This window comes from Galleria mellonella, unplaced genomic scaffold (genome assembly GCF_026898425.1).
Source record: "Galleria mellonella isolate WM207_F2 unplaced genomic scaffold, CSIRO_AGI_GalMel_v1 utg89, whole genome shotgun sequence".
Taxonomy (NCBI): Eukaryota; Metazoa; Arthropoda; class Insecta; order Lepidoptera; family Pyralidae; genus Galleria; species Galleria mellonella.
The window spans coordinates 227,677-255,073 of record NW_026442169.1 but is presented as its reverse complement, the minus strand read 5'-3'; the positions used below and the strand labels follow the sequence as shown (position 1 = coordinate 255,073).

Here is a 27,397-nt window from a genome sequence, read left to right as displayed (position 1 = left end):
ATGTTAATACATCTTGCAATAAAATAAATAAATAAAAAAAAATGACAAAGGTAAAGAAGTTTTGTTGGAATCATCACCACTCCTTCATCGTCACTCATCACTCATCATCACACACACACACCATCAACACTCTCTAAACGTAATTTGTACCAAATCAAAACATTCGATATTAATCATTCGATCTTTTATTCGTACTACCATTGGACATCATCAGACTATCTTTTTATCGACTTTATAATTTGTTTGTTTATATTTTGATTCAATTCTTTTGAATTACTGTTACTAAAACTAAACAATACTGGTCCAAGTATCTTACCCTGTGGCATCCCCACCGCACAGTTGCTTTACAATCGTCGTCACCTCGCACCTGGCCGGCGTCACCATCGGCGTCTGCGCAAATAGAAATGAACAAATAATAAATACACCACTGGACAAACACTGGACACTCTAACACTATATGCAGGGGGGAGGGATTGTTAGTAATGTGGACTACCAGTCCCATTGCTAGCAATACACACAGTCATGTCGACCTCCACGCGGTCCCCCCTGGAAACCATCGTGCTGAATTCCAGATTTATTTTATCACGATGGGCTAACTGACTTGCTCTGTCATTTTCACTTATCACCTCTCACTGGTGCTCCGCCGGTGTATACCAATAGCGCAGGCGGGGTTACAATTCCATTATCATCCATTAAAAAAAAACAGCGCCATCTAGTCGGACGTAAACTAAGCACAGACTGTACTTACTATGGAGTCTAAAAAAATATAAACAAGTAAAAGCCTAATCAGTAATAACGTATTTGTCTCCAACTTGCTGGAGTTTCGTCGAATGATCACAGTGTTTGTGTTCTAAGATTTAGGATCTAATGTTATTTCTAGTTGAGTTAAATCTTTTCAATATTATCCCATTTAATTAAATGTATTATTATTCCTTTTTATATGTGTTATTGTACTGATGCTTTCCTGGGTGAGCGTATTGGAAGTCTGTAAAGCTCATCCAGTTAACAAGTCACATCAATACATATCACCTTCTTGCCGCTGTGAAAAATAAGCACCCGAAGCACTATTAAAATAAATTACGCGTGCAAGAATTAAATAGCTATTAGATATTTATGCTGTAACAAATCGCAGCTTAAGTCAACTAAGACGCTTAAGCTATATACTTATATCCCAATCGCAAACCAAATAATTTTGGAAAAAAAAGCTCATTCAGTTGATGGAATAAATAAATAAATAAATGACTGCAAAATAATTAAGAGAGAAGAAAAAGAAGTCCTGCCTCAACGCGTCACTTTTCATAAGGTGGGCCGTCAGCTTGTTTGCCATTCTAAGTTGTATAAAAAAAAAGCTGCGACACAGTCTCTTTGTGACTAATGTAGTTATTATCGATCCTAGGAAAAGAAAACTGTAAATTAAGCTAAGGTTCCCAAATAAACCTTTTTATTTTTTTATTATAAACAGACCGATTCATAAATAGAAAAGGTTGCATTGTGCGAGAATCGAACTCGTGACCATCAGAAAGTGAGGGAGGGTTATTGAACCATTACACCATCAAGGTGTTCAAGAAATGAACACATCAACAGTTGCAACAGTCTGCAAATTCCTATGTATACTTAAGGAGAACTAGAAGCAATAAAATCACTACTATGGCAACACGACAGATTCCTCGAGACGTTTTTGTAACAGATATTTCAGGTCGACTGCTGAGTACCTGTTTATTGTTGATAGCAATTTGTCCGCGAGTGAAAAATCTCACGCGTGCTTATAGAGATATTTCCATGGAATATTTCCTAAATTGTTATTATATTTTTATACCATAACAATTAGGATTGTATTGCACAAAAAAACTACTTAAAATATGGAAACAAAACTAGTTATTTTGATTTCAAAACTAAACTACTAAACCTATTACACACACACACGTACGCACGCACGCGCGCACGCACGCACGCACGCACGCACGCACGCACGCACACGCACACGCGCACGCGCACGCGTACACGAACACGCACACGCCCACACAAACCATGCACCTACGTGTACCCAAACTCACATGAAACATTATATAATTAAATTAACCCTATTCGCCGCACCATAACTGTAAAATGACTTGCTTTGACTTCCACGAGACAGGCTTTGTCTAGTGTGGGGTCTTTTTTTTAATTGATGAAAATGGAATGGTCACCCCACCTGCGCTATCGGGATACGCTGGCGGGGCACCAGTGAGGGATGATTGGTGAAGATGAAACGGCAGGTCAGTTAGCCCATCGTGATGAATTCATCAAAAATTAATCACGATGGTTTCCAGGGGGAACCGCGTGGAGGTCGACCTGTTAGGGTATATTGCTAGTAATGGGTTTGTTGGATCTCACTACTAACAATCCCTGTCCCCCCCCCCCCTAGTGTGGGGTCATAGCTATATTGTACAATAGGCATATTTGTTCAAGGAAATAAAAATATTCTTATTCTTAATATTCTTATTTTGATAAAATGTCCATGGGACCAATCTGTATGTATATCCTTGCAGATAAGAAACAATTTTTCCAAATCGGTTAACAACTGTTGGAGTTATGAGGTAACAAACATAAAAAATACAACTGAATTGGGAACTTTCTTTTTTAATTTGGCTGAAAAACATAGTAGTAGAAATAGGATCTGATTGTCTAGCTGATGAAAAACGTCACCTATAGACTTTCACAGTGATATGAGCTTCGGAGGGCATATTTTGGTTACCCTCCCAGAGGGAGAGGAGACTTTGTACAAAAGTCGTTTGCTTGAGTACCTCTGCCCCATTCGTGTTTCTACCGTGAAGCAGTTGTGTCTGCATGGCTGTGTTTCGGTTTGAAGAGTGGGATATGGCGTGAATTTACAGGGTACAGAGGAATAACACCTGAGTCTTCAGGAATGGCAACGCATGGGGAGTATCATGGGCGTAACAGTATATTATGTTATGTCCATGGTCCACTCTTCATGTCTTTAGGCGACGGTTACCACTTTCCATCAGGTGGGCCGTCAGGTTGTTTGCCATTCTAAGTTGTATAAAAAAAAATGTTACCATGGCCCGTCAGCTTGTTTGCCATTCTAAGTTGTATAAAAAAAATGTTACCATTCTTTAAGACTTATCGTGGATGATAATAGAATGGTAAGCCCGTTTACATTACGGTATACATTGGCGGGGCACCAGTGAGGGATAATAGGTGAGAATGAAAAGGCAGGTCAATTAGCCTATCGTAACGAATACTCCTGGAATTCAGCACGGTGGTTTCCAGGGGGAACCACCTAAACAATTTACTAAAAATCTAGACTATTTGCTTATTCCTTGGCACCCTGACATAACATTGTCATGCCCCACTTTTATACTCAAAATAGAACCATGCAAGCATAGTTTGGCAACATACAAATGAATGGGGAAAAAGGTATTTAAATAAAAAAAAACCAGTTACGTTACTATAAAATTTTCTAATAAAATATCAACACGACTCAGCGTAACATCAATTCATCAAGGTTTCTGCGTTCGCTCACAGATCCCGTCCTAACCCTGACTTCCAGACCCATAAACAATCCAGCGCAAAACGTGCACTCCCCATAAATGCAACCATTACGTCATATTGAGATAACGCTACGCTCTGAGAGCGGTTCGCATCGTGAGCAGTCCACGTCGTGACTTCGTTCGTATCGTACGCGAGTGACTTTGTTTCTCCACCTACGACACTACAACACCATGGTGAGTGTTATTAAATTCCCAAGACGTTTTTATGCAACAATCTTTTTGTCACTGGAACGAATCTTGTATAGATACACGTTTTATTATTAGCGGTAAATTTATCAGTGTCTAAATTTGCTCGGAAACTTTTCTGTAGTTTTAATATTTACGAAAATAAAATGTTGGGTGAACGCCGGCATTTATGTATCGCGCAGTGAATTTCGGGACTGGAACGCATAAAACTATTGTGAACGTACAAATGTCTTTTAGTATATTCATAATTTTTATTTTTTAATTCACATTTTCTTAAATAATATTCAAAGTAAACTCTCTCTCTCTCTCTCTCTCTCTCTCTGTGTGTGTGTGTGTGTGTGTGTATGTGTCTGTGTGTCTTTTAAAATATAAGATATACGAATGTAAATACTTAGTCCATTTTTTTATGGGTGATAATGGAATGGTAACCCCACCCGCGCTATCGGTATACACCGGCGGGGCACCAGTGAAGGATGATAGGTGAGGATGAAGCAGGTGATGATGAAGCACAATTGGCTAACTGGCCATTGTGACGAATTCAACAAGAATTGTTCACGATGGTTTCCAGGGGGAACCACGTGGAGGTCGACCTGATAGGGCATATTGCTAGCAATGGGGCTGTCAAACTCCATTGCTAACAACCCCTTTCCCCCCACTTAGCCCATTTAGTTAACGTCAAACCTTCTCAAAAACATATTTTAGCTATTAAGTGTTTTGTTCTTTTCTTTTACACAAATTTCTCACATTGAAAAACAATGATAGAACATTCTAACAGTTAAAATATGTTTGTACGACGTTTTTTTCTAATTAGGGGATTAGATTGTGTGAAAAATTGAAAACACAGCCTTGAAAAATACCAATATTTAAGATATTACATGAAAAATATTTTAATCATAGGTTGTAAAAACAAAATAAAATTCTTGATATGTATTTTTTTTTTCTATTTGCCATAACAACAACAATTGTGGCTATTTGTGGCGGTGATATTTAAAATCTACTATTTAATCATAGATTATATAGATAGAGTGTCTCCACAGAAATGCTTCGAGGAATACGGGTCAACTTTTTCACATAATTTTGCGTAATAAATAGTTATGAGTGATTCCTTTATAACTTCTATATTTATTTTGTCTTATAAATACTGTTTAGTTAGTTACACGTGTTGGAAATATTCATACGAATTGGTAATGTAAAAATATACTTGTTGTAAGCATTTATAGGCTATAATAACCATTTACCATTAGACTGGCTGTATGCTTTGTTGTAAAAGGAAAAAAAATGAATTAACTGACAGCTACTCTGTATACCCAATCCACTGTAGTTAGCAATGATCTTGTTTTTCAGTGTAACTTGCTGCTTAATTTAACTTCCATAATAGTCATTATTTGATACCATTATGTCGTAATCGACAATCAATCAATCGTCAATTTATTTATACTTTATTGCACCAAGTAAAAAGAGAAATAACAAATACAGTAAATATTAATGAGAGGTGATACAAAAGGCGGCCTTATCGCTAAGCAATCTCTTCCAGACAACCTTTGGGTGGTCGAAACTCGATCATAACATATATTGTAATAAATGACTATAGACAAATAATATTGATCTATTCAAAATTTGGTCACAGATTTTAACAATAAACAAAAGTGTATATATGTGTTATCTGTGTATCAAATATATGGTAGTGTGTGTAACATGTGTTTTTATTATTAATTTAATTTATATTATTACTCTTTCTCTACATAAACTATAAGTGTGCGAAATTTCACACTCCTCCGTCCACGCAATTTACGTAAAAAAGAGTACATAGTTATTGCTCCACGTACAAATTATATATATATAAAATATTTATAAAGAAGAGGGAACATTTTAAATTTAGTTTTTCGTAGAAGAATCAGTCCTTGATAAAAAAAAAAGCAGTACATGAAAACCGATAATACTGACGAGCTGTTACAATAATAATCAAGAAAATTCTACTGTAACGTGTTATAAATAACATACAATGAGATACTATCGAAAATTATAAGTATTAGCTTGTATACAATGTAATTTCATGGTCATCTCACTTGTACAATAATATAAATGTGACAGTTTGTAGAGATTTCTGAATATTGTTTACTCCACGATACTTAAATACGAATGGATTTAAAAAAATAATACATCAAATGTTAGAGTAACAGATATCCTTTTTTTATATATTATTCTAAGGCGTTTTTAGACGTAGTACATTTAAATAAATACATATAATGTTATTTTTTAAAAAAAAATTTATACAACATAGAATGGCAAACAAGCTGACGGCCCATCTGATCGAAAGTGGTTACAGTCGCCTATAGGCATGAGCAGTACCATGGACATAACAGAGTGTACTGTTTCGCCCATGATACCCCCCATGCGTTGCCATTCCTAAAGGACTCAGGTGTTGTTCCTCTTTACCCTGTAAATTCACGCCATGTTAATAGAGATTTAAAAGAGTAACTGTTGAGTTTCTTGCGGGCTCTTCTCAACAGATAACAACATTTCGAACTCTGCATTCGTAAAAAGTGCTTGTATATATGTAATAAAGAAGATTTAAAATTTGATCTCATATTAAATTTTGTATGGTATTATTTTGTCCAGATTTTAAAATAAACGGGTGAATGATAAAAATCATATTACGAACAAAGTTTATTGTAATGTCGTAAGTGTTTGTCGCAAGTAAATGGAAGCATTTCTGGATAGTAGTTTATAAAGGTCGATTTCAAAATTGGGACAAAATTTTAAGACATCCTTTTGGAAGGTAGTTGGAATAAAAATCGGTAAAAAAACTTTTAAGTTAAACGGTTTTATTTTATGTGCACTGAAAACTACAAAATAAATAAATAGTTACTTACCTATCAACCTACGTAGGTGATCTCGGTCATTAATATCTCTGATGGTAGTGGTTGTCATAACATGAACCATGTCAGCGGCCGAAAGGCAGTTCATGAGAGAACACTAACACCAGGGTTTGCTTGGTAGGTAAACTAAGCAGCCCGCACTATAACAAGTAGGTATTTTGACCTTCTAGTTCAGAAATATTTTAGTACTAGGCAGAATAGCTTTTAGGCATATTAGACTAAAATAAAAACGTGGGGCCGTTTAACTTAAAAGTTTTTTTACCGATTTTTATTTTCTTGTTTTTAGTATTTAGTGAAATTGTTTACCGAATATTCCTCATTTTATTTAATTCATTCAGTGCATCATTATTACATGGTTTCTTACCTGATAATTTAGTACAATCTATTCCTCAATACATAGACCTTCCAGAGACTTGACTCGACTTAGAGCCACGTATGCTTGTCCTTCCTCAAACCACTTTGAGCCCAAATATACTACTGCATGGTCGACGGTGCTGCCCTGCATTTTATGGACGGTGAATGCTCATGACAAAACTAAGGGCAACATCCTTTTTTCAGCCGTACCATAATTGAATTTTGCTGGAAACTGTATGGCTTTAGGGTAAATAACGTGCATGCCGTCTGTGCCAAAGTCAATTAAAACTGATGATATATCTGTTTCGTACATTTGGGTTCGACGGAACTGAGGCCAAAAAGGTGTCTGAGTGTCAAGTGTCTGAGAGTCTAGTGTCTGAATGTCTTGTATCCGAGTGTCCAGTGTCTGTGTGTCTAGTGTCTAGTGTTTAGTATCTGAGTGTCGAGTGTCGAGTGTCGAGTGTCTAGTGTCTGAGTGTCGAGTGTCTGAGTGTCTAGTGTCTAGTGTCTAGTGTCTAGTGTATAGTGTCTGAGTGTCGAGTGACGAGTGTCGAGTGTCGAGTGTCGAGTGTCGAGTGTCGAGTGTCGAGTGTCGAGTGTCGAGTGTCGAGTGTCTAGTGTCTAGTGTCTGAGTGTCTAGTGTCTGAGTGTCTAGTGTCTGAGTGTCTGAGTGTCTGAGTGTCTGAGTGTCTGAGTGTCTGAGTGTCTAGTGTCGAGTGTCGAGTGTCTGAGTGTCTAGTGTCTGAGTGTCTGAGTGTCGAGTGTCGAGTGTCGAGTGTCAAGTGTCGAGTGTCGAGTGTCGAGTATCGAGTGTCGAGTGTCTAGTGTCAGAGTGTCTAGTGTCTGGGTGTCTGAGTGTCAAGTGTCTGAGAGTCTAGTGTCTGAGTGTCTTGTATCCGAGGGTCTAGTGTCTGAGTGTCTAGTGTCTGGGTGTCTGAGTGTCTAGTGTCTAAGTGTCGAGTGTCGAGTGTCGAGTGTCGAGTGTCAAGTGTCGAGTGTTGAGTGTCGAGTGTCTAGTGTCTGAGTGTCTAACGTCTGGGTGTCTGAGTGTCAAGTGTCTGAGAGTCTAGTGTCTGAGTGTCTTGTATCCGAGTGTCGGAGTGTCTAGTGTTTAGTATTTGAGTGTCGAGTGTCGAGACTCTAGTGTCTGAGTGTCGAGTGTCTGAGTGTCTAGTGTCTAGTGTTTAGTGTCTGATTGTCGAGTGTCGAGTGTCGGGTGTCGAGTGTCGAGTGTCGAGTGTCGAGTGACGTCGAGTGACGTCGAGTGTCGAGTGTCTGAGTGTCTGGTATTTGGTGTCTGAGTGTCGAGTGTCGAGTGTCAGAGTGTCTAGTGTCTGGGTGTCTGAGTGTCAAGTGTCTGAGAGTCTAGTGTCTGAGTGTCTTGTATCCGAGTGTCCAGTGTCTGAGTGTCTAGTGTCTGGATGTCTGAGTGTCTAGTGTCTAGTGTTTAGTATCTGAGTGTCGAGTGTCGAGTGTCGAGTGTCTAGTGTCTGATTGTCGAGTGTCTGAGTGTCTAGTGTCTAGTGTCTAGTGTTTAGTGTCTGAGTGTCGAGTGTCGAGTGTCGAGTGTCGAGTGTCGAGTGTCGAGTGTCGAGTGTCGAGTGTCGAGTGTCAAGTGTCGAGTGTCGAGTTTCGAGTGTCTAGTGTCTGAGTGTCTAATGTCTGGGTGTCTGAGTGTCAAGTGTCTGAGAGTCTAGTGTCTGAGTGTCTAGTGTCTGGGTGTCTGAGTGTCAAGTGTCTGAGAGTCTAGTGTCTGAGTGTCTTATATCCGAGTGTCGGAGTGTCTAGTGTCTAGTGTTTAGTATTTGAGTGTCGAGTGTCGAGTGTCGAGTGTCTAGTGTCTGAGTGTCGCGTGTCTGAGTGTCTAGTGTCTAGTGTCTAGTGTTTAGTGTCTGAGTGTCGAGTGTCAAGTGTCGAGTGTCGGGTGTCGAGTGTCGAGTGACGTCGAGTGTCGAGTGTCTGAGTGTCTAGTATCTGGTGTTTAGTGTCTGAGTGTCGAGTGTCGAGTGTCGAGTGTCTAGTGTCTGAGTGTCTAACGTCTGGGTGTCTGAGAATCTAGTGTCTGAGTGTCTTGTATCCGAGTGTCCAGTGTCTGAGTGTCTAGTGTCTGGATGTCTGAGTGTCTAGTGTTTAGTATCTGAGTGTCGAGTGTCGAGTGTCAAGTGTCGAGTGTCGAGTGTCGAGTTTCGAGTGTCTAGTGTCTGAGTGTCTAGTGTCTGGGTGTCTGAGTGTCAAGTGTCTGAGAGTCTAGTGTCTGAGTGTCTTGTATCCGAGTGTCTTGTATCCGAGTGTCGGAGTGTCTAGTGTCTAGTGTTTAGTATCTGAGTGTCGAGTGTCGAGTGTCGAGTGTCGAGTGTCTAGTGTCTGAGTGTCGAGTGTCTGAGTGTCTAGTGTCTAGTGTCTAGTGTTTAGTGTCTGAGTGTCGAGTGTCGAGTATCGAGTGTCGAGTGTCGTCGAGTGTCGAGTGTCTGAGTGTCTAGTGTCTGGTGTTTAGTGTCTGAGTGTCGAGTATCAGAGTGTCTAGTATCTGGGTGTCTGAGTGTCAAGTGTCTGAGAGTCTAGTGTCTGAGTGTCTTGTATCCGAGTGTCTAGTGTCTGAGCGTCTAGTGTCTGGGTGTCTGAGTATCTAGTGTCTAGTGTTTAGTATCTGAGTGTCGAGTGTCGAGTGTCGAGTGTCTAGTGTCTGAGTGTCGAGTGTCTGAGTGTCTAGTGTCTAGTGTTTAGTGTCTGAGTGTCGAGTGTCAAGTGTCGAGTGTCGAGTGTCGAGTGTCGAGTGTCGAGTGTCGAGTGTCGAGTGTCGAGTGTCTAGTGCCGAGTGTCTAGTGTCTAGTGTCTAGTGTCTAGTGTCTGAGTGTCGAGTGTCTGAGTGTCTAGTGTCTGGTGTTTAGTGTCTGAGTGTCGAGTGTCTAGTGTCTGAGTGTCTTGTATCCGAGTGTCTAGTGTCTGTGTGTCTAGGGTCTGAGTGTCTGAGTGTCTAGTGTCTGAGGGTCTAGCGTCTGAGTGTCTAGTGTCCGAGTGTCTAGTGTCTGGGTGTCTCAGTGTAGTCCTATTATTTGATACCCATATTGTGGTGGTTGTGGAAAAATATGTACCTAGTCCGCCATATTGGAACGGCGTCCATCTTGAATTTTAAATTTTGACATAATCATCGTGTTTTACTAGTGTAGCCCTTTAATTTGATACCCATATTGCGGGGGTTAAGGAAAAATATGTATCCCGCCATTTTGTATCGGCGGCCATCTTAGATTTATAATGTTATTGATTTTATTATATTGTATTGTCATCTAAATTAAATGTGTGTACCAAATTTCAGATCAATCTGACAACGGGAAGGTGCTTAAATTCCAATTTCTAATTTTGACCCAAATAAATAAATATCGTACAGGTCGAGCTAAATAAAACCGTTTAAAAATATCTGGAAGCTTTAAGGTTGGATTTTTCGTTGCTATATCGCCGTTTTCAGTTAGAATTAAGGGGTTTTCATCTATTATTGTGGCATTTCTATTTCTCGCTTGAACACCGATCAAGGACTTTTTTAATACAACTTAGAATGGCAAACAAGCTGACGGCCCACCTGATGGAAAGTGGTAACCGTCGCCTATAGACATGAGCAGTACCATGGACATAACAGAGTGTACTGTTTCGCCCGTAATACCCCTCATGCGTTGCCATTCCTGAGGACTCAGGTGTTATTCCTCTGTACCCAGTAAATTCACGCCATATCCCACCCTTCAAACCGAAACATAGTCATGCAAACACAATGCTTCACGGTTGAAACACGAATGGGACAGGATACCCAAGCAATCGACTTTTGTACAAAGTCTCCTTCTGGTAATGGATGGACGTACCACTATGTAGGATTCTTTAACAAAATGAATTCTAATATGATGTAATTTTATCACATAGTGGAAGAAAGAAAGAAAGGAATATTTTTAATCAAGTAAACTTAGATTTAAGCATAAGAAAATCAGTTAACAGTATTTTTAACCACACCTCCCGTATTTACATCACACACCTTTATCTTATTTTTTTTTTATGAATGATAATGAAATGGTAACCCCGCTATGGTAAACCTCCGGTATAAACTGCCGGTATAAACTGAGAATGAAAAAGCAGGTCAATTAGTCGATTGTGATGAATTCACTTGCAATTTAGCACGATGATTTCTAGGGGGGACCACGTGGAGGTCGACCTTTTTGGGCATATTGCTAACAATATTGCTAACCCCCCCCCCCCCCCCCCCCCCCTTATCCTATTGAGGTGTGTAAAAACAATAGAATGCTATTTTGATTTGGTATTATTTTAGTTTTATAGTTGTTGATTTTCGTGTGGCGAGATGTACCTACTTAAGATTCTCGGAACGAACTAACCGTGTTTTATGAACGTAAGCCCTCTAATAAACCTATTTTAAACAGCTTGTTTTGTCACTTACAAATTAATTCGCAACAAAGCGGTATATATAAGTGAAGTGTGAAATAGTGAAATAGTTTAGTTTAAAAGAATGAGGCGAAATAATAAAACAGTTAAAAATTTAACCGACATTTATGATTCATTTATTAAAGAGTCAAGGTCGTTTGAAAAATCTCGACTTCTACTTAAATGCTTTCCAGGCGAAATATAAAAAAAAATCCATATTCCACTATCAATAATTAAAAACAAACTAGGTACAGTTTTTTTTTTTGTAACTTAAAGAGAGTATTACAGAAGGAGACTTTGTACAAAAGTCGATTGCTTGGGTACCTCTGTCCCATTCGTGATTCTACTGTGAAGCAGTTGCGTTTGCATGGCTGTGTTTCGGTTTGAAGGGTGGGATATGGCGTGAATTTACAGGTTACAGAGGAATAACACTTGAGTCCTCAGGAATGGGAACGCATGGGAGGTATCATGGGCGAAACAGTATACTCTGTCATGTCCATGATACTGCTCATGTCTATAGGCGACGGTTACCACTTTCCAACAGGTGGACCGTCAGCTTTTTTGCCATTCTAAGTTGTATAAAAAAAGAGTATAATACATTTACTTAATTTTACCTCATATTTGTTATATTTTTCATTCAGGATTCATTCTATCGCTATATCTTATCAGGACACTAGAGAGATATCTATACAAGTATAATAGGTATAATATCTTTCAGATCCATCTATATTTAGTGCATTTGCGAAATTCAGATAAAAAATATAACGAAATTATATTCTAAAGTTCAATCTGCGATTAATGCTTTTTTTATATTACTAAGGTGACAATCAAGCATACGGCCCACCTGATGGTAAGCGGTTACCACAGCCTAGCCTACGGTCAGCCTTTAACCATCCACTGCCTAACGTTCCTCTTGGGGGGTTTTGCCAGTAGTTGTAGACTATATTTATCGATAAATTTCAATCAATTTTGATAGAGCAATTAGATTTACAATACATTTATTATGGTACAATGACGTAATGCATAAATGGTAAAAATTTGCAATAGTTGCTTAGTGTTTTTTTTTAGAATACTTAATCCGGTAAGTCATCTAATAACAGATTAAAAAGCTTCTTTATAATGAGAGAGGAAATATACTGCGTCGAACTTAAATAATAAGATAGAGGTCAAGGTCACGAAGATTATTTTATAGATTAGAGTGTATGTGTTACAGACTGTTAACCGATTTTATATGGGGGGGGGGGGGAGTTATCGTTAGTAATGGGGTCTGATTTCCCTATAACTAGCAATATAGGGTACCAGGTTGACCTCTACGCGGTTCACCCTGGAAACTATCTTCTTTATAATGAGAAAGGAAATATACTGCGTCGAACTCAAATAATAAGTTAGGGGTCAAGGTCACGAAGATTATTTTGCAGATTAAAGTGTTATAGACTCTTAACCAATTTTATATGAAAGGGGGGAAAGGGATCGTTATATAGGGTATCAGGTCGACCTCCACGCGGTTCCCCCTGGAAACTATCGTGATTAATTCTAGGGCAATTCGTTACGAATGGCTAACTGACCTGCTTTTTCATCCTCACCTATCATCCCTAACCCGTATAATACCCCTATAGTAACCCCGCCAGCGTATACCGAAAGCGCAGGCTGGATTACCATTCCATTATCACACATTAAAAAAAAATTATAGAAAAAATATATTGAATCCAAAAATCATATGTATTATACTAATTATAACAAATAATATATACTACATATTTATTTATTTATTTATTTATTTTACACTTTATTGCACCAAGTAAAAAGAGAAATAACAAATACAGTAAATATTAATGAGAAGTGATACAAAAGGCGGCCTTATCGCTGAGCAATCTCTTCCAGACAACCTTTGGGTAGAGGACATTGAGAAAAAGACAAAGGGTAGGTGGCGCACTATTATATAAATATTATCATATACAAACATATATACATACATACATACATACACATACATATATAGAATATACACAATTAAATATATACATAACATACACATACTTAACAGCACACATACAATAGAAAAAAAATAGTAGGTAGTGAGTTCCATAGGTGGACTGCCGGAACAGTAAAGGACTTAGAATAAAAGGAAGAAGAATTACATACTTCTTTAATTAATACTACATATTATTTATGGATTTAATGCATTTTTTTCTCTAGATTCTGCCTATTTGATGTGTTTACCGTTTTCTAACATCATAATGTAAAACTGTTCTCATGACCTTCACTGTTGCTAATTGCTCGTGCACTGTAAATATTTAGTTACAAGGGAAACCGTCTTCTGTATAAATCCGTTCAATAGAATAAAATACCACTACCATTTTCTATCAGGCGGGCCGTCAGCTTGTTTGCCATTCTAAGTTGTATAAAAAAAAATGAAAATATAAATAAATAATTACCCGATCATAATACTGATGTCCATTACAAATAGAAATAATCTTTAATGCAAATAATTTACAAGCTCTTTTAAATCGTAAACTTTTATTTTTTTTATTTATTTTCTTTTTTATGTAAATTTGAATGACAAATAATAAGCCGACGGCCCACCTGAAGGAAAGTGGTAACTATCGTCTATAGACATGAGCAGTACTATGGACATAACAGAGTATACTGTTTTGCCCATGATACCCCCCCATGCGTTGCCATTCCTGAGGACTCAGATGTTATTCCTCTGTACCCAGTAAATTCACGCCATATCCCACCCTTCAAACCGAAACACATCCATGCAAACACAACTGCTTCACGGTTGAAACACGAATGGGACAGAGGTACCCAAACAATTGACTTTTGTACAAAGTCTCCCTCTGGGTAAGTAAATAGAATCTGGTAGGTAAATCGAATCGGTTGCTTCGATTTTTAGCGGCAACAGCGCCTAATAATGTTGGCATAATAGTGGTAACACGTTCCAGACGATATAAATAATATTGTGTGGTGTGAAGAAATAATTCAGGACACACTCGGGAACTGGGCTGACATTGATTTGGACGCATTTAAAAGTTTTATTATAGTACAAGCACTATCAAAACAATGTGGCGTTCTACTAGAATTAGGAGCATTTATTTGAATCTACGATAAAAATGTGGATTACGCCGCCGCTAATTTGGCTTAAACATGTATTTATTTGTAATTTCTATATGTAAATTTTGGTTTGAAAATATCTTAAAACTACATACGAATAGGTCCAGCCTGGGGAAGAGATTTCTTCAATGACATTTTAGATTTTGATGATTTTAAATTATAATCAGTACATACAATGTTACATTAAGATTAAACCTAAATGATTACTCATTTACTTCTTGTGTTAGTACAGCTGCGAATTTGAATAAATAAACACTACAAGGAAAACATTACATAAATACTAATTATAGACAATTTCAATGTATATATATATATATATATATATATATATATATATATATATATACATTGCTTATATGTACCAGTGCATATATATATATATATATATATATATAGTGAGAGATGATAGGTGACGATGACGATGAAAGCGGATCAGTTAGCCCATCGTGATGAATTCCACTAGAATTAACCAGATGATTTCTAGGGGATCCGCGTGGAGATCGACCTGACAGGGTATATTGCTAGCTATGCTAGCTTCTAATCGGCATTACTAATAATCTCGTAACAAACATAAAAAAAATATTAACAAAACAAACAACAAAACAAATATATATATATATATATATATATATATATATATATATATATATATATATATATATATATATATATATATATATATATATATATATATATACTTGCAACGCCTCCTACTCTTATGCATGTGTTAACAATTAGATACACACATCTCATCAACAAGATGACTAATTTACTAAACAAGTATACTTACATACACGCGATGACATTGTTTTTATTTATTCTACTTTGGTGGCAAAAACAAGCATACGGCTCGTCTAATGGTATAATACTATATCGTATTTTTAAACAATTTTATAGTTACCAGATAGATAGATAGATACTCTTCATTGTTTCCTCCAAAAGATTACAATAGTAAACTTATTATAGATATAAACAATTACAAGAAATAATCACAATGAGAAAACAATGGGCGACCTTATCGCTAAAAGCGATCTCTTCCAGGCAATATTAGTATACATGAAAGAGTGTCATGTCTTAAGTCATCATCATCATCAGTTCATCATCATCATATCAGGTGTTAACTGTCCTCTATTGAATACGAGTCTCTCTCATAAGGAGGACTTTGCCAGTAGTTACATGCAGGTGGGTTAGCAAACGCAGTCAGACTTTTGGTAATGTTTTACGAGAGACACTGCTGCCTACCCCTCGACCAGTAAGTTCCCTTAGTCGCCTCTTACGGCAACCACGGATAAGAGTCTTATATTGCACTTGAATATAGGTCTTTCAGCGAGGCGGGGGGTCAAATAGCCCCATTACTAGCAATATACCCTGTCAAGTCGACCATGGGGAGTATCATTGGCGAAACAGTATACTCTATTATGTCCATGGTACTGCTCATGTCTATAGGCGACGGTTACCACTTTCCATCAGGTGGGCTGTCAGTTTGTTTGCCATTCTAAGTTGTATAAAAAAAAAAGATTAAATGATTTTAAGAATGGCTCTCGTATATGGCATGCGGAACAAGATACGTGTTCAAATAAGATCCGCTTCGAAATTGTAAAACAAAGTGTACGATTATTGGAAGTATATTTAGTTATTGGACGATGCTTTTAGAGATAAGGCCGCCCTTTGGTATTGTACATTGTGTGTCAATTTACTACACATCAGTATACATAATAATAAGCTTTTAATTTCTTGCATTATTACAGTATTACTGTATTTATTTATTCTTTATTGCACAATAAAACTTTGTACAAATGGCGAGCTTAATGCCATATGGCATTATATTATTTCTATTATCAGAGGGAGACTTTGTACAAAAGTCGTTCGCTTGGACACCTCTGTCCCATTCGTTTTTCTACCGTGTAGCAGTTGTGTTTGCATGGATGTGTTTCGATTTGAAGGGTGCGATATGGCTATGAATTTACAGGGTACAGAGAAATAACACCTGAGTCCTCAGGAATGGCAACGCATGGGAATTATCATGGGCGAAACAGTATACTCTGTCATGTCCATGGTACTGCTCGTGTCTATAGGCGACGGTAACCACTTTCTATCAGGTGTGCCGTCAGCTTGTTTGCCATTCTAAGTTGCATAAAAAAAATCTACTAGATATGTTAATAAGTTAGCTTTATTTAATTGTTTTGTTATATTGTATATACATATATATTGTCTCTCTATGCAAGAACCCCAGTTTGGGTAAAGGCCTTCTCTTAAGATGCCCATTTCTCTATCCTGCGCCATTTGGTCCCAGTTAGGGCCAACTGTTCATTTGATCTCATCTTAACATCGTGACTGTGGTCTCCCATTGCCTCTTTTTCCTTAGACTCTCCATAGTGTATACATACATCTATTTTATGCGAGATAAATAGGTTTTCATAGATTTTGGTAGCTTCCACAGAAAACGGGATACAGAGTTTCACGCGGAAAATTACCAGTGATTCTATAAAAAAAAACACGGTCACAGATATCATAAAACAGTGCGTAATTTGTTATGTTGCACATTATCGTTTTCCTGTATAAAATACCATTTTAATAAATATTTTTTGATATATACATACACTTACGTATCGTTATCGAATTATGAAGGTTTGTTATTACTGTAATCAGCGTAAATAGTCGAGTTGCCATCGGCTTTGGCGATAAATATAATATAATAATAGTACTTAGTTATAATGTACATTAGTCCTTAGTGTGATTGGATAGGTATGTACTAGCGTTTTAAGCTGCGTTCAGACGTGTTCAATCATGTTATGTAACGTCAACTTTGCATGTGACAATACTGTGAGCATTAGATGGAAAGATTCTATGTATTTTATATTTATAATCTTCTTCTATTTACTCTGACAATTAAGAGTGTTAATTGATGAAGTGTGGCAACCTCGCAATTATCTGTCAATTTTTAAAAACAAACAACAAAAGTATTTGAAAAAATCCAAAGCAAAATATTAAATAGGTGCTATGTTTTTATTAGTAGATTTACATGCAACGTATTCTATGATTGGCGTGTGGTCCCAGCATAGAGTAGGCCACTCCTTCCTTTCCCGTCGATGTCGTAAGAGGCGACTAAGGGACGGCGAGGGATGGGCAACGGCGTGTCTCTTAAAACACGGCAACTCTTGGTAAAACCCCCCAAGATGGAGGATTAAGCTCAGCAGTGGACAGTTAAAGACCGATATGATGATATTATGTTATTCTATGATTAAATCTTTTAACTCTTTTTTTAAAATCAATCAGAATGATTGAAAACTCTTCAATTGTTTTTGGTAAATGACAGATTATTGCGACGTTGGCAAATCTCGTTGTGAATGCTCTTAAAAACTAGAAATGAAGTCGTCAGTTAATTTAAATAAAGTGTTAGACATATTAGACAATGTAATGTTATTGTGTAAGTTGGTAACAGCGATGCTAGATATTGTTGGCACTTGATGGTATTTGAAATTTATATTTATAACAGCAAACACCTGAGTCTCCAAAATTTTTGTTGTGTAGAAACAATTGTTAAAAAAAAATAGGTACAAACTTATCAATATATAGTACGGTCAACATCAAAACTCGAAATTATACCGTCTAATAGAATTTTGTTTAGTTTTTAAATGGGTGAAAATGGTATGGTAACCCCTCTTGCGCTAACGGGATACGCTTGCGGAGCACCAGTGAAGGGTGATAGATGAGAATGAAAACAGGCCAGTTAGCCCATCATGATGAATTCATCAGGAATTGACCATGATAGTTTCCAGGGAGAACCGCGAGGAGGTCGACCTGGTTGGGTATATTGCTAGCAATGAGATTCTCAGTCTCCATTACTAACAATTCCTTTCCCACCAATAGAATTTTGTTTCAAATAATTAGTTTCTATAAAATATTTATAATGTTCACCCAATACTGTACGGTGCTAATCTTATCGAGTGGGGGAAAAGGGATTGTTAGTAATGGCGACTAGAGGGGAACAGATCCGCGAGGAGGTTGACCTGGTTGGGTATATGGCTAGCAATGGGATTCTCAGTCTCCATTACTAACAATCCCTTTCGCCCTGGACTTAGGTGTTGTTCCTCTGTACCCTGTAAATTCACTGCCATATCCCATCCTTCAAACCGAAACCGTTAGAAACACGAACGACAGAGGTGTTCAAGCAAACGATTTTTGTACAAAGTCTCCCTCTGGTATATACAAGTGTTGTCATGTATAAAATTGTACACATTCAGTGCGATGTGTCATACATACAATGATTAGAACTATATTTAGAGGCTCAGACGCGTTTATTAATTTAATTTTATACATATAATAGCGTAGGTATTCTAATTCCGTGATCGTATAGTTTCAACAATTGCTCTAACATACGAGACACATTGTACAGAATTATCTTGCGGTCCAAAATGGGACTATTGCTCACTATTTCGTCACGGGTATTGGTCATGCGCAGTTTTTCCGTTACACAAACGACGGTCCCGTATGGGAATGTTAAAAATATCCACTTGTAAACAAATTCTATTTATATATATTACCAGTTCTTACCTGTATCTTTGTACGCCATATTTATTTTTAAGCATCTATTTTGTGTAATTCATTAAATAGCGATTTTTTTAAGTAACACAGATATATTCTTTATATACCCTATCCTCTTCCTTTCCCATGGGTGTCGTAAGAGACTAAGAGAAAAGAATTATGGTCGAGTGACGGGCAGTAGCGTCCCGTCTCTCGCCCTTCCTTAGCTGCTTCTTACGATAATCACGGGAAAAGAAGGAGTGGCCTATTCTATTCCAAAACCACACGGCTAGTGTACTGAACTAATACTTATTTTATTTATTTATATATTAGTACATATATATATACATGGCTGACTTAATGCTAAAAGCATTCTCTCCCAGTCAACCATAGGGAAGTGTCAGAATACTCGAATAACTATTATCGACTAGTAACTATTGATATACATGCATACTAAAATTACATATATAAACGAATAAATATATATAAATAACAAATATACTTACACATATATAACATATACTATATTATACACGAAATTGAGAATAATATAAAGCACTTACTGCTCGGATAAAATAAAGAAGTGAGCATGAACGTTTTTTTTTAAAGACGGTTTAGTCGGTAGTCTGTTATTATGTATATTTAAAAATGGGAGTTTATTTGTTTAACTTATAGCTTTAGTTTATTACCCAATTTCAAGTTAATTAATTAACTTATTTTTTTCAACTAATGTATGTACCCATATTCGTGCAATAAATGATTTGATTTGATTTGATTTGATTTGAACTTACAGTTAATTAACTTGAAATTAGGTATACACATAATACATGGGATGTAGAAATATACGTAAAAGACTGTGTCCCATAAAAAATAAAACCGAATTCAATTATAGTAAAACCAATTATATTAATTAAAAAACAAAACTCTTGGACCTATTTCGATAAAATTTCTATTAGACCAATCTGTAATTATATCCTTATAGATAAAAAAGGGATTTTCCAAATTTGTTTACAACTGACGGAGTTATGAAGGTATAAACTTCTCTCTTTTTGAACACTTTCTTTTTGAAGTCAGTCGATAATTCCTCATATCAATTTTTCTTAACTATCTCCCTTTCTTAAATGTCTCCCTTTCTTAAATATCTCCCATGTACAAACATCGTCTAGTTAGAATTTTATCGTATCTTTTTAAATAAAAAATAGAATTTTTCAAATCGGTTTACAACCGACGGAGTTATGAGGTAACAAATATAATAAAAAAAAAAACAATTAACAACCTCCTTCTTTTGAAGTCGGTGAAGAGGCGTAAATTTATCATTTAACATTTGGCACAATTATAAATCCTTTTTATCGCTATGCCAGTTTACGAGTAAACGATTAAGGGCCAAGACTGGATTATTTAAATTTAAAAGACCGTTTTGCAAACAATAAAAAAAAAAAAAATATTAACCTCAAAGTTTTATATTTGGCTCAAACATGTTTACTGAAATTAAAAGTAAACGTACTATTTAGAGGAAATCATAAAAAAAAACATTTGTGAGTTAAAAGAACATGTATGTATGTATGGTAAATAGGAATTCTATAATGCATTTACAGGTTAATAAAATGCATTATATGAGCATTTGTAAATGAAACGGACTTATTCTCGACCAACATCAAAAAGGAAGTACTCAATTCGTTTGTGTTTTTTTTTTTTGTTCATTACCTCATACCTCTGCCAGTTGTAAATTGATTAGGAAAATACTTTGTTTATCAGAAAGGATATACTTATAGAATAGTCCTATACAAATTTTATCAAAATCGCTTCAGTAATTTAGTTTTTAGATTAAAATAACTGATTGAAATCGGTTTTTGTTTTGTGGAAAATAATCTTTAATTATTTTATATTGCATTACTATAGTTTAACATTCGTAAGTTACAAACAAAAGTCCAATTGTAATAGACAAACATACAAGTTGATTTAGTTCTGTAAAGTCCGTAAAAATAACAATTTGCTTTCTAACTGCATTGGGTTGACTGGAAGAGATCTCTGTCAGAGATAAGTCCACCCTTGCTCACAACATTTATAAATGCATTAACAATATAATTTAAAAGTGCAATAAAGAATATATATATATATATATATATATATATATATATAAATTATTTATATTAAGGCGAACAATACGTACCAATGGACGATGGAATATTTAAAATCTTTGTATATACATAACTACAAAATGGAATGTTTTGTTGACATTAATGAAAATGTGAAATGTCGCAAATTTTTAATGGTGGATAATGGGATAGGCGAGGATCAATGCACGAGGACAGATCACATCAAAATATCTAAGCAGCCGACTTTTGTACACAGTCTCCCTCTGGTGAATTTTCAGACACCAAAATAACTCGGCAGTTTCAATAATAATTCTGGAGTATGTAGACAGAATCACAATGCCACCTACGCGCCACTATTTCTGTTTTCAACTATTTCAGATGCGTGCGACCTCGCTGCAGGGCCTGAGGTCGACATCTTGATAGCAATTGGCAATGTTTTGAGTAATTGTTTTGCCTAAAGTTACGACCGCATCATCGCTCAGCGGTTTCGTTGACATCTTACTGCTGTGGAATATCTCATTGTATTATTATTATTGAAAGACAAGCTTTTTCAGGCAGAAAAACTTGTGACACTGCGACCTTATTATGATCTTTTGTGCTCTTTTCCTGAGTCCTCAGGAATGGCAACGCATGGGAGGTATCATGGACGAAACAGTATACTCTGTTATGTCCATGGTACTGCTCATGTCTATAGGCGACGGTTACCACTTTCCATCATGTGTGCCGTCAGCTTGTTTGCCATTCTGAGTTGTATAAAAAAAGTATCTTTTGTACTCGTCCCTTTTCTAAAGTTCGCTGCTAATTCCTATCAATGATAGGGATTTTTACATGTTTTTTGTAGCGTCATTTTTTATTTTCTCAGAATACAGTGTGTTTTCGAAAGGAGATATATCGTTTATGTACGAGTGGGCTGTAGCCACACATTCAGTGCTGCGGCGTTGCTTCCTCATTGTGACAAAATCTGCAAACACTTTTTGGGCATAAGCCTAGTTGGGCCATGTGCTTGTTTAGTTAGCAGTATCCAATGGGAGCCCTTGTTAATACACACATATTATTTTTACTTAAAAGAATTAATTTTTTAGAGTAATTTTCTGAAAATCCCTTAATCAGGGTTTTTACTAAGTCATGTACATCACAACTCAGTGTAACATCTCAGTGTAAATTTAGTTAATTGTTAGATTCATTATGTAGTTATTATTTAAACTTTGCATTTTATTGTATCAAAATTTACACTTTTTGGGTAGTTACTTGAAGACCGTAGGTAGACTTTATTAAATTACTTTAACTGATTTGCCATAGCGACTTCAAAGTTATTTGCATAGGTACCATGGTCTACATTTCACTACTAACATTTTATACATAGCCTGTGGTGTCCCACTGCTGGGCAAAGACCACCTCCAATGGCTTTCCCTTCTTTTACAGTCTTTAGTTAATGTGTACAAATTTTATTAGAATCAGTCATGATTGTTTCTCTACCATCGTGTGAAATGGATTGTTAGTAATGAAGTCTAACAGTTCATTGCTAACAATATAGCCTATTAGGTCGACCTCCACGTGGTTCCTCCTGGAAACCATCTTTATTCTTGTGGAATTCGCCATAATGGGCTCACTGACCTGCTCTCGTCTTTACATATCATCTCTCACTGTTGCTCGCCAGTGTATACCGATAGCGCAAGCGGGGTTACTATTTCATTTTCACTTATTAAAAAAAACTAGGTTTACCGCGACTTTTATGACAATAAATACGTGGCTTCGAATCTTGTTTTTAGAAGTTTTGTAAATGGATCTTACAAAACTTCTCTACAGTTATCCGCGCACAATTAGAATAGAAAGCTGAGTCAACAGTTAAAATTGCATAATGCAACAGTCGCAAGTGTTCAAATTACTTCTCCGAATTCTCTACGATTTCACAGTCATATCTAACAGTTCTGTATATTATATTATAAAGATTTATAATTTCTACTATTGCCGTGTGGTCCCGGCATAGAATAGGTAAGAGGCAACTAAGGGAGGGCGAGTGTTGGGCAGCAGCGTCCTTATAGGGATAGATAAAGAAAATAACAACTAATTATATATATATATATATATATATATATATATATATATATATATATATATATATATATATATATATATATATAAAATATAAATCACCAAAGCCTAATTGCGGTTGCCAATCCGCCTGCCAAGTTTTGCAACTACGTGCACACCCCTCCCCCCCAAGGAGGAGGACTATGTTCAGCAGTGGACAGTAGACGGCTGACCTGATGATTGTATCTTTACAATATGAATTGAAATGGATGTCACAAATGTTTACATTCTGCGTGCCAATTTTTTTTAGCTGCTCGCGCTTAAAAGTTTCCTGAAATTTAAATCTGACTTTTCATTCTATTTAGTGAAATTTGTGTCAAAAAGTCGAAGATTTCTTTTGGATGTTCGGTAGATTTTACTTCGCGTGAAAAACTGCAATTCAATAGTGACCAAATATATATATTAATCAGTACTCTCGCTAGTTCTTATTTTTTGAAGAAAACACACTATTGACACACTTTTCACACTTACATTTAAAATATAGAATTTTGACCCAGAATTGTGTATCGTATATTGACAATTACGTTTACTCAGTAAATAAAAACTGGCTACATAATACATCCAACTATTTACGTAGTAAGTACAGGGTAGGTCCAAGTTTTTTTATCGCTTTTCACTGCCATATTATTAATGAATTGTCTTGAAAACATAAAATTAGTAGAAATTATCATTAACATCATATCAGCCTCCAACTGTCCAATGCTGGACATAAGCGTCCTCCTTGGGGTTTTCCATTAGAGATGTTTTAAAAGGGACACTGCTGCCCATCCCTCGACCTCCCTTAGTCGCCTCTTACGACACTCGTGGAAATGGAAAGGATAGTCTATTCTATGCTTTTTTTAATATATGATAATGGAATGGCAACTCCACCTGCGCTATCGGTATACACCGGCAGGGCACCAGTGAGAGATGATAGGTGAGCATGAAAGCAGATCAGTTTGGTCACAATGGTTTCCAGGGGGAACTGCGTGGAGGTCGGTGTGACAGGGCTTGCTAGCAATGGGGCTATTAGTCCACATTATTAACAATACCTTTCCCCCGGAAGTCTATTCTATGCCGGGACCACACGGCAATCATGCAAGCAAAAATAAAATACAATATCACTGACAAATTATGATTTCTTACGAAAAATAATCACCGGCCGAGACTATAATAAGGCATTAAGCACTTGCAATCTGCCATTTACAAATCTCAATTAGTGTTAACGAATCGACAAAAGTTCAGTGTTAAATGGGCAATTTACGTATGAATTGGCGAGAGTTAATGAACAAATTTAAGTGTGCACTTTGTTTAATTAAAGTTCAAAGGCGGTATGTTAGTTATACTTGGCTGTAATAAGCCAAAAATTTAGGTATTGTTCTGTGTTTTATTTTTTATTTTAATATTACATCTTATTCAACCGTTGATAAACCGACTTCAAAAACAAGGAGTTTGCCAATTCTGTAGTGCTATTTTATGTTTTTTTTACCTCATAACTCCGTCAGTTATAAATCTTTTTGGAAAAAATATTTCTCTTTCTCAAAATAATAATTTCAGTATCATATTGTATATTTTTACACCTCAGTTATCAAGAATGGCAGCACAACATTATCATGGGCGACACAGTATACTCTGTTATGTCCATGGTAATAGACGATGGTTTTTTTTTATGCGTGAAAATGGCATGGTTACCCCGCCTGCGCTATCGGTATACACTAGCGGGGACCAGTGAGCGGTGATAGGTGAGGATGAAAAGGCTCGTCAGTTAGCCCATTGTGACGAATTCAATGATAAATTGGTCACGATAGTTTTCAGGGGGAACCGCATGGAGGTCGATCTGATAGGGTATATTGATAGCAATGGGAACTAAACTTCTCATTACTAACAATACCTTCTTCCCAATAGACGACGGTTACCACTGTCGATCAGGTGGGCCGTCAGCTTGTTTGCCATTACCACTATCGCAAACAAGCATACGGCCCACCTGATGGTAAGCGGTTACCGTAGCCTATGAACACCTGCAATACCATTTGTATAACATAGTATTTACTATCATTTTGATAGAATGTTGTCATAAATTGACGGTAATGTACTTCTAACATACAAAATTGATAGTATTTCGCGTATTGTACGGTATTGAATAAAATTCTGGAAGTCTCTTTTTATATTTGATTTATTCTAAATATAAAGACTATTAAACGAATAGAAAAAAAAAACGCTGCCAGATATTCAATTGATTAACTCTTTTTTTAATAACGTTTACTTAAAAAAAGTCTCATATTAATAGAAGACCTCTTTTTTTTATACAACTTAGAATGGCAAACAAGCTGACGGCCCACCTGATGGAAAGTGGTAACCGTCGCCTATAGACATGAGCAGTACCATGGACATAACAGAGTATACTGTTTTGCCCATGATACCCCCATGCCTTGCCATTCCTGAGGACTCAGGAACAACTGGTACTGTATTGTAGCATATTTATTGTACATAATTTACATTGGACATATAATGAAAATTTAATATACAGTGGTAGGGGGGATTGTTAGTAATGGAGACTGTGAATCCCATTGCTAGCAATATACCCAACCAGGTCGACCTCCTCGCGGTTCCCCCTGGAAACTATCATGGTTAATTCCTGATGAATTCATCATGATGGGCTAACTGGTCTGTTTTCATTCTCATCTATCACCCTTCACTAGTGTTCCGCCAGTGTATCCCGATAGCGCAGGGGGGGTTGCCATTCCATTTTCACCCATCAAAAAAATGCAGTGGTAGGCGAACGAAGCCGCGGGTAAAGACTAGTTACACCTATAGCTGTAAATAGATTGAGAACCGATAAATATTCAGTCAACGTGCTGATCATTAGGCATTATAAATGACGATTACATATTCATATCAAGTTGTACCAATTGCATTGGTCAAGAAAGTAAGAGAGGGACGCAAAACAATCAGTTTACCATTCACCTTGACCCTGCCATAACGTGACCCACATATGTTGGTATGAATATGAATTATTATTCATGCGAATGTGTGTGGTACAAGTGACGAGCGGCAGCGATTAACTATTAAATATAGTGGTGTTCCTTTGTAAAGTTGATTTCAAATATAAAGGTCTACGAAGATTAATATATTAATAGCGATAATATATTAAAGTACAATGTAAATAATTAAAACAAATAACTTAGAAAATATATGCTTCTATATTGTATATTATTAGATAATTTTTTGAATAGTCATTAGTCATTAGTCATTTATTCAAAAAACAATGTACATTGTGTCTGAAATAAGGGAAAAACATACAAAAATCATTACATTAACGTGAATATTACAACCATCCAAACTATAATAATAACAATAAATTATAATAAATAAATTCTGCAATAAACAGTGTCAATTTCATAGTAATATTATATACATATGTCAAATTGATTTTTAATTATTTATATTAATCATCAGTACAGTAGTCATGTACGGAGTAGTAACATTTCTCCAATAAAAGGGATCGTAATCTAATCTTAAAAGAATTGAGGCTTCGTATAATTTTTAACTGGACAGGTAATTTATTAAATAACACTACTGCCTGATGACGTGTACCGTGTTTGACAATGTCTAGACGGGGCACAAAGTTAGTGCTAACATCCTTCCTCCTAGTACTCTCCCGATTTTTCTATTTTGCTCCGTTTCAGTTTTCAGAAGGACCTTTACAAAATCAGTAAGGACAACCAGTATATAGAGGCTTGGAACTGTTAAAATAATAATTATAAAGTCACGTTGAATTATCTACTTACGTATTTAACATTAGTGTTGCCCGATTATTTTCGGATTACAAATAAATAATTATAAATAGAGAAATATCAATTATGAAAATGTTTTATTATAAAGGGCAGTTTAAACGTTTAGTTCATTTAAACACGATTTATACTTCATCCATTTAAATATAAAAAAAGTTTATTTTCTTTATAAGATATCCTTGTGCAAATTTCATGATTATAAACCAAATAGTTTTTATATTTTCAGTCAGTTTCTCTTTTTATACACATAGAATGAAGTATTTATTGCTATAAACTTACATTTAAATAATTATTTGTCACTACGTCGTTAGTGTTAATGAAATGTCATCAACTTCTTAATGTCGACAACTAAGTTTTATAATAATTTTGATAATAATGAAAAACTTGCTACAATAACTTTACAATTAGAGTAAAAT

The 27,397-nt window shown here is 36.2% G+C and overlaps 3 protein-coding genes across 6 annotated transcripts in view; 2 read left to right on the top strand and 1 right to left on the bottom strand.

The window, feature by feature from the left end:
* Positions 1–27,397, bottom strand: part of LOC113519928 (uncharacterized) — an 82,287-nt gene that overhangs the window by 13,404 nt on the left and 41,486 nt on the right. For all 4 annotated transcript variants that reach the window (XM_052902262.1, XM_052902264.1, XM_052902265.1 and 1 more), the window contains one exon: positions 317–390. In XM_052902262.1, coding sequence (XP_052758222.1) covers positions 317–390 — 74 coding nt within the window. The remainder of the gene's footprint in view (positions 1–316; positions 391–27,397) is intronic.
* LOC113519922 (unconventional myosin ID) overlaps positions 1–27,397 on the top strand; it is a 295,622-nt gene that overhangs the window by 246,775 nt on the left and 21,450 nt on the right. The gene's annotated exons all lie outside the window — the stretch shown is intronic.
* LOC113519930 (transforming growth factor beta-1-induced transcript 1 protein-like) overlaps positions 3,576–27,397 on the top strand; it is a 49,445-nt gene continuing 25,623 nt past the window's right edge. Inside the window, exon 1 of the mRNA XM_026905157.3 lies at positions 3,576–3,725. Coding sequence (XP_026760958.2) covers positions 3,723–3,725 — 3 coding nt within the window. The 5' untranslated portion in view covers positions 3,576–3,722. The remainder of the gene's footprint in view (positions 3,726–27,397) is intronic.